Source organism: Zea mays, chromosome 9, assembly GCF_902167145.1.
Source record: "Zea mays cultivar B73 chromosome 9, Zm-B73-REFERENCE-NAM-5.0, whole genome shotgun sequence".
NCBI classification, from domain to species: domain Eukaryota; kingdom Viridiplantae; phylum Streptophyta; class Magnoliopsida; order Poales; family Poaceae; genus Zea; species Zea mays.
The window spans coordinates 103105072-103113677 of NC_050104.1; the positions used below are offsets into that span (position 1 = coordinate 103105072).

At 51.9% G+C, this 8606-nt stretch overlaps 1 protein-coding gene across 1 annotated transcript; it reads left to right on the forward strand.

Annotated features, from left to right (window-relative positions):
* Positions 1 to 1083: 1083 nt before the first annotated feature.
* On the forward strand, positions 1084 to 2761 carry LOC100280749 (phytosulfokines 1). The gene is made up of 2 exons (NM_001367140.1): positions 1084 to 1383; positions 2406 to 2761. The coding sequence occupies exons 1-2, from the start codon at positions 1213 to 1215 to the stop codon at positions 2544 to 2546; spliced, it is 312 nt and encodes a 103-aa protein (NP_001354069.1). The 5' UTR covers positions 1084 to 1212; the 3' UTR covers positions 2547 to 2761.
* Positions 2762 to 8606: the final 5845 nt, after the last annotated feature.

Below are 8606 nucleotides of genomic sequence, written 5' to 3' on the forward strand. Positions count from 1 at the left end.
TCTTTTATCTAAGAAACGATTATAATTAACACATGTACCTAATAGACTTTATAATCGGATTTCACAATAAACTATCAAATCAAATGTAAGCATCATATGAACTATACTATATATTCTAGGAGCAACAATGGAAACTAATAATCGAAAAATTACAACCCAATATACAAAACGAATCAGTGAGACACCATACCTTGGTCTACAAAGTATTCCAACTCGAAACTTTGAAAAGACCAACTTTGACGAAGTTTTGGATTGAGGGGAAATGAGCTCTTCTCGGCCAGCTGCGTGGCTGTTTTATAGGCCTCCGTAGCTCGGCGCCAAGATCTGTGGCGCCGAGCTAGGAGGCCACGTCGGCGCCGCGTCGACGACGCCACGCCAGTTCTAGCCGCCGGGAGCCACCAGCGCCAAGTTAGAGCTCGGCGTCATAGTCTATGACGCCGAGTATCGGATCCAAAACGAGAATTAAGTCTTTTAGGGGTCTAAGTTTAATTTTGTTGTCAAAAAATGGCTTATAAACAAAAAATTCGGCCGTTCCCCGAGGATGCCCTGCTGCCTCGAGTGCCTCTGCAAGCGCTGGAAGGAGAAGGGGATGGAAGCTTTGCGCTCGACTGCACCCTATTTGAGATTTGACTTTGGACCGGAACCCATCAATTTGGCGCTCCTCCCGACGCAGAGGTCTCCTCCCTCGCTCACTAGCAGAGCCCAATGCCATTTACATCTTCTCAGTCTTTCTTGCTCGTGTCTCCTCTGTCTCGCTTGGTCAACGTACTACCACATTAACATTTCGCGTCGGTATGTGCATGGCCTCGATCGGGCGTAGAAGACGGCCTCGTAAACTGGGGTGGCCGGATCGTGTTCAGCTGGCAAAGTTACTCGGTGCGTGCAAATAAAATGTTGCAAGCAAAAGTCAAAGATGAACAATGCGGCCGGCCGGGTGATACTCCTAGGCTCCTAGCTAGCGGCTAGCGCATGCGCACACGTATGGTATTTTTCCCAAGAAATAAACCACGCACGTACGAACGTCCACCGCCCATCGCATTGCCTATATATATACGTTCTTCGTCTTCTCTTTGTTGGCCATGCATGGTTAGCAATAAAGCAGTGACCAAGAGAACGAAGGAACCGGAGAAAGAAAGCTACACCAGAGGGAGGACGGAGATCAGCTACTAGCGTACCATAGTCTCTCGTTTCGGGTAGTCAAGCCACAACGGTATGCACGGGAGAACCGCCATGGCAGTGGCCTGCCTTCTGTGCATGACGGCTCTGCTGCTAGTCCAGGATGTCCAGTCCAGGAGGCTACTGTGGACGGAGCAGGAGAAGAAACAAACCCATGGTGGCCTCGTTGGCAACCATGGCACCGCTGACCGGCGAAGCACCTCCCTGGTAAGCTAACCTAAGCGTCTCTCTCTCTCAATCTTCGTAGCTACTGTACGTACCACTACTAGTCTACCACTGTATATGCCTCTCTGAAAATGCGACTTCACTACCATGATAAAATACTCATTTAGGGCTAGTTTGGCAACACTATTGTCCCAAGTAATTTTTATTTTCCCAAGAAAAAATGAGCTAATTTTGCTTGTACAAATAGAAATACCTTGAATAAATAGGGTTCTCAAGCATGCTAAAATTAGCATGCTGTACAGAGAGAAATTAGAATGTTGCGTAGACATATACTGATGCAGTACCGTACGTCTATTCTTGTCTTTCGTGAAAACTGCAGAGAGCTGCTGCCTGCTGGTATATATATATATACACACTTCCCTTGAGTACTTATCAACGCATGTGCTGTTGTTATTTTAGCTTTTGGTTGCATTGTGCTGAGAGTTTGGTGGGCAATAGCATGGGGAGCAGCCCCGGATACCTAGCTATATGCATGGCACACCCTGCTGAACAGCAACACCGTTCTTCATGCAGCCGGCCACACGCTACATTTTCACATGCATGCTTATGTGTGATCTAGTTCTACTACACTACACATGATCAATAATCCAGGTCCAATCATTGTCATATCTCTCCACGTTTTGACGTGCGGTTGGCTGACACTACAAAAGAATGCAGCTAGGATCTATGTATCAAATTGAGTTTTTTTACTAAAAAATGCATTTCATAATTAATTCAATAATACTTAATTATTTTGTATCATAAATATTAGTACCTAATTTTTTTAATATAACTTTATTCAACCTTTAAATCGTTTGACTAATATTACGAACCGTTAATGAAGAGTACTTACTTAAGATATAACTTTATTCAATAATACTTATTTTGTATCATAAGTGAGGATTACATTTTCTTAGACAAGGCAATATTACCAACAACCGTTAATGAAGGACCGCCTTGTTGTTTTTAATAATGTCCATATAAATTCAGAATATATGAAAGATATAACTGGTGTGAATCTGCAGGAACCGTGCAGTGGCGCTATGGGAGGAGGCGGCACAGGAAGTGCAGACAAGCAGGGCGAATTCCCGTGTGATGATGATACGTCAAAATGGACAGAACTGCACACGGATTACATATACACCCAAGACTTCAAGCACCCATAAACTGTTAGCTAGCTGGCTCGATCGCGTGTGCCAAGTTTCTGAAGATTATTAGTTTTGTCTGTAGGCGTTGCGCGTTCAATGCTGTAGTATAGGTGTATAATTAATTAGCTAGCCAGTCATCAGTGACTACTGTAGTTAAGACTTAAGAGTACGCTGAATGAGTATCATGTATGGACGCATTAGATGGTTTAATATATGCATGCATGTTTGTATCATTAGTTGTGCTTAAACGGTCGTACTGCATAAAAGACTTCCTATGATTTGTTTGGCGGTGCAATATATGCCGCATGATGGAAAAAGGCTAAAATACGCCCGCAATTATGTGTAGAAAATACGCCATCCACAACCAGTATGTTACACTAGTAGAAAATAGCTTAAAGCATGTGTTTCATTTTTATAGACGGTTTTAGTTATCAAACGATAGTGTTATTCACTACCGAAATCACTTTCTTGCCGAGTGTCAGACACTAGACAAAGGCCATTTTGCTGGCAAAAACACTCGGTAAACATTTTTTCGGCAAATAGTTCTTTGCCGAGTATTTTTTTTTCCGGACACTCGGCAAAGAAAATCACTCGATAAATTAAGAATCACAAAATAAATTTGAAAAAACAAAACATTTTTTTTAAATTAGATTAAAGAAACAACTCCCCGACCACCACCATTGCCCTACACATCACATTATCATTTTCACCATTTATGAATCAAGTTTACGTGTTTTGTGAATGGTGAGATTCGAACTCGCAACCTCTCTCTCACGCAGAACCTCCTCTACCACTACACTACTATATCAATCACCCGACAAAAAAAACACTCGACAAATTAAGAATCACAAAATAAATTCGAAAAACAACAAAACATTTTTTTAAAATTAGATTAGAGAAACAACTCCCCGACCACCACCATTGCCTTACGCATCACATTATCATTTTCACCATTTTTGAATCAAGTTTACGTGTCTTGTGAATGGTGAGATTCAAACTCGCAACCTCTCCCTCACACAGAACATCCTCTACCACAACACAACTACATCAATCACCCTATCATTTTCACCATTTTTTAACCACCCTATCATTCTCACCATTTTTTGAATCTGTCGGTACCCTGGATCAGGGGTACCCTCTACTACAGTATAAAGACGCTGTACACGTACGACGTCTCCTGGCCGCACGAAGAACGGCACCCGACCCCACCACATGGGCAGGTCTAGGAGCACCGCGCGGCAAGGGAAGATGATGCACCCCAGGATGTATCATTGGGTCCGGACCTCCACGGAGGAATACCGGACCCCTGTATGCATAACCCGGATCCTCTATTCCGATCCGGGACTCCCAAGAAGACATGCCGGGTCCCTCGGATGGGCCCTAGGTCCCTCCGAGTGAGGTCCGGACCACAGCAAGGACCCGAGACAGGGGGAACCCTGGAATAAGTAAGGGTCCGGTGCTGGCACGTGTCCAGGCCTTACCCTATGTGCTCGCGCTACCCGCGAAGGTGGAGGCCCGCTGCTGCCGCGTGGCTTGTGGCCCGTGACATAAGCCAACGGGCAGAGCCTGACGTAAGGCCTCTAAAGCCAAGAGGTCTCTACATTTATTGCGGAGAGGACGTGCCGCCTGCCACCATGCCGACAGACGATGTGCCCTCTCGGCATTTAATGCGTCCAGTCCTCTCCGCTGGCAGACGTCGTCAGGGTCATCCTGCAGACGGCGCACCTGTCCAGTCTGTTGTCAAACAGTGTGCCCGTGCCATGCAGCGCATTGTGCTCACCATCCCTTGTGCGAGAAGCTTCCCCTGCACGCCGAGACTATACAAGATCTTGGGTGTCAGGGCGCAAGAAGATGGCTCCAGCAGGAGATATTAGAGGCTACATCCGCTATGTTCCTGGGCCCACATGTCGGGGCTCAGCACTCTTGTACATGCCCCCCTTTAGCTATAAAAGGGGAGGCATGAGGTGTTACAGGACAGACTCACTTAGACCCAAGTGATTCTAGACAACTCAAACTCTCAAGCAATACATCACACAGTGGAGTAGGGTATTACGCTCCGGCGGCCCGAACCACTCTAAATCCTTATGTGTTCTTGTGTTCTTCCCATTTTCCAACTAACGAGCAAAACGCTTAGGCCCCTCCTCATCTTAGGATTTAGGGCGGGTGCACTCCGCCACCCGGCCGGAGATTTCCTCCCCGACATTTGGCGCGCCAGGTAGGGGCTAGGCTTTAGGTTTTTGCTTGTTTTCTCGCTCATCATGATGGTGCGGATCATTGAGCACCGCGCCGAGACTTCGATGGATTTCGAGGTGGAGGATGAAGCTACTTCTTCCACACCACTGGTTCCCAACCGCTCTGTGCCGGATGCTGCTACTGTGCACGCCCCACGGTAGCATATGGCTGCACAGACATCCCGGACTCTGTCGAGGGCGACTCCGGGAGCATTGTCAGCAGCCAGGGAGTTGCTGCGACACCCTCCAAGCTCCACAGCCTCACCAGGGGCCATTAAGCAATGGCGGGACGACGTCGACCGACTGCTCGGCATGGCACACTCTACCTCGACCAGGTCGAGGCCACGGTCATCCCGACGCCAACATGAGGCGTCGGCATCTGTGCGCTCACCCTTAGTGAGGGGCGCACAGACCAACGACCTTCGAGCAGAACTCGACCGCAGGCGTGCGGGAGAGGACGCCAGGGTCTCTTTGGAGAGGGCGCGCGAGCGTCGCCAAAACATCGAGGGCCGCAACCTCGATCAAGACTTCGCCGCGGCGGCACCGCAGACACTAATGGGCACTCGGTCCCCAACGGGTGTCCCCTTGGCTGGCGTGGGCTGCGCCGCTCTCGCGGATCATCTCCGCGCGACCTCATGGCCACCCAAGTTCCGACCACACCTGCCGGAAAAGTACGATGGAACGTCAAATCCGTCGGAGTTCCTGTAGGTGTATGTCACCGCTATTATAGCGACCGATGGGAACACCGCTGTGATGGCAACATATTTCATGTCGCCTTGTCTTGTCCTGCCCGGACTTGGCTCATGAACCTCGTCCCAGGGTCAGTCTACTCCTGGGAAGAGCTCTGCGCAAGGTTCGTTGCGAACTTCGCCATTGCTTACCAACAGCACGGTGTGGAGGCCCACCTCCATGCGGTGAGGCAGGAGCCCGGGGAGACCCTCCGGACGTTCATCTCCCGCTTCACCATGGTGCGAGGTACTATACCTCGCATTTCTGATGCTTCCATCATCATGGCCTTCCGTCAGGGAGTACGTGATGAGAAAATGTTGGAGAAGTTGGCCACGCATGACGTGGAGACTGTCCCCACACTCTTCGCTCTGGCCGACAAATGCGCTAGAGCCGCCGAGGGCCACGCATGGCACTCGGCCCTACAAACCGGGGCTGCCCAATCGGGTGGCTCGGGTGCCGTCCCCCGGGATGGTAAGAAGAAAAAGAAGAAGGACCGCGACTACCAGAAGCCGCGGTCCACCGCTCTGGTCGTTACAGCCACGACCAGGGACCAGGATGATCACAACAAGCGCCCACGACCGCAGAAGGGTAACAGCGGCCCATGCCCTGTGCACCCCAACGGTCGCCACAGCGCCACGGAGTGTCGCGAGATAATTGATCTCTCAAAATGTGTCAACGAGCGACGCGAGCAGTCCTCCAAGGACGGCTCCCCACCTCGTCGCCGACCTAGCAAAGAAAAGGTCGACGACGGCGAGGTGGCCGCAGCTGAATGGGACCTCGGGTACCAGTCACCCGAGGGGGGCCTGAAGGATGTCTTCACCGGAGGCTCCTACTCCGGTGGAGACAACTAGACGGACCCCCAGAGGGATCCCGTGCTCCCCGGTCTACGGGGCTGAAGCCTGCCTTCCCCCAGAAACCCTTCTGGACTCCCCACGGGCCCAGACTTCCGACAGGATCATGCAGAAATAGCCACAGCCGAAGACGAGGGATCCCACGTCAAACGCAGATGGGAACCCAGGGTCGGGACCTAGCCCTACGACAAGTACCAAACCAAGAAGGGCTTCGCAACTCTCCCCCAGCTGGGAAGGACCCTTCAAGGTAACGGGAATGCGCCGACCCGAGGGCAACCATCTAGCTACGACTGAAGGAGTGCCTCACCCCAATGCCGGAACATCTCTGTAAGTTATATCCATAGAGCAAGTCTGAGGGGTCGATTTTGTTTCCCTTTTGTAACAAGGTAGCGCATACGTGTACGCCAACCCGGTGGGGTCCGTCCCCATAAACCCGGCCTGTTGGTCTACACCCATGCATGATGAGTTATAAAGAAAAACTACCCCCTCAGTTGTGCCCGTATGATAGTTCCATCTTGCTGCTCCATGGTCTTACCTTGCAGTTTTTCAGATGATACTTTTTATCTAACCCACCCGTACGGTTCCCATCTGTCCTGTCATGACGACATCCGAATTGAGCAGCCAAGCTTACAGTTTAGGGCCTCCTTTACGAAAGTTGGGGGGTCTGACAGTCGGGAGCCAGCTCTAGAGAACGGGACCCCGTTCCGTGGGGTGGTTCGGAGCCTGTGTGGCCACTTAGCCTGGTTCCGTACCCGAAAGCCTCCACACTCCGTGACGGGTACCTAGTATTTGGAGCTATAAGTCCTGTGGGTCCGACAACCTCGGGTCCGGAACTAGAGAATGGACATTAGTCTCCTGGGGTGGTTCGGAGCCCGTGTAGCCGCTCAGCCTGGTCTCGTACCGTGGGCCTGCACGCTTCACCACTCTGCCACAAGTGTCCTAGTATCTAGAGCCAAGACCCAAGGGGGTTCGAACATGCAACTTGGCCACCCGGACTGAAACCTGCGAGTCCCGAGCATGTATCAAAGGATGGCTAATATCAGACAGGGGACCCTATGGGTGTACTACTAACGCTCCCTAGCTGAAGTTGTGTATAGATCCAGATCCCGGCGAGGTTGCCTCCTGAGAGTTGTTCACAACCTTTTCAGATACGCTGGTATCCAACCTCAACACATCAAGCCTGCATCCCAGGCGGGGGGCCAGGTACCAGAGAGGAGTCAACAACATAACATTGCAACACACAACAAGAACAGGCGGTACACAGATAAGTGCTAATACTGCTTGTTAAAAAGTACTCAAAAATACCTTACGAAAAGCAAAAGTATTACATCTGCTTTCAAGGAGAGTCCTAGTTCCATCTCTACTCTACAGGTATAAAACTACCCGACGCTAGCAGGGTCGCGCTGGAAGGCGGCGACCACTGACCTTGCGGAATCCCCCAAGACAGCGTAACAACGGTGATGGCCGCCTCAATGCGCGCGCCATTGCGAAGAGGTCCTCGCCCCCGTCCTCCTACGAGGGGCGACAACGAGGCCATTAAAGCCAAAGAGTTGGAGGCTCAGCGGTAGGTGGCACTGACGGTCTCGCCAGCGGAGGCAACCACCTCTGTAGTGGGCGGCCTCACCAGTGGCGGTGACCACCTCAGCACCGACGACAGCGGCCACCTCCGCACCGGTGGCTTACCGGCAACAGCGGCCGCCTCAGCGCGCGCGAAGAGGTCCTCGCTCCCGTCCTCCCACGGGAGTGAGGACAAGACCATCCAAGAACGCGGCCGCCACCCCCACGGCGTATGACGTCTTGTACAATCCCCCGGGCGACGTCGGAGCAGTGCGGCCGGCGGCGCGGGAGACACCGTGGATGTGGCGGACCTGCGCACGGCGCGACCGTTGCCCGTTCGGTGGACGGACAGCCACGCCCCGACCAAGCGGCAGGAGGCAGTGCTGGAGGTGGCGCCAAAGCCATCTAGGCCAAGGAGACAGACACGCGGCAGCTGACGGTGCCTGCAGCCGGCCGGCCCCGCGTAGCCGAAGTTCGCCTCCTCCGCAAGGCTGGTGAATGCCCTTCTCCCCCGAATGCTGAAGGAAGAAGCGGGTCGCCAGCCCATGCGGAAGACAGGACCCCAACTCGGCTTGCCTTCCACCCCAGCGAGGATGATGAACATCCTTGAAGCTGAGGGCGGGGGGGAGGCCACAGCCCGGCTCGCTTCTCTCGACCACAAGGCTGGTGGTCATCCTTCTAGATGACCACTGGCGGGAGATTGCAGCCGG

What these genes read in the sequence shown, in the direction of transcription:
- LOC100280749 (NM_001367140.1), top strand. Translation starts at nt 1,213, where the DNA reads ATGCACGGGAGAACCGCCATGGCAGTGGCCTGCCTTCTGTGCATGACG. An exon ending in ACCGGCGAAGCACCTCCCTG is followed by an intron (nt 1,384 to 2,405) that starts GTAAGCTAACCT and finishes GTGAATCTGCAG; the next exon opens with GAACCGTGCAGTGGCGCTAT.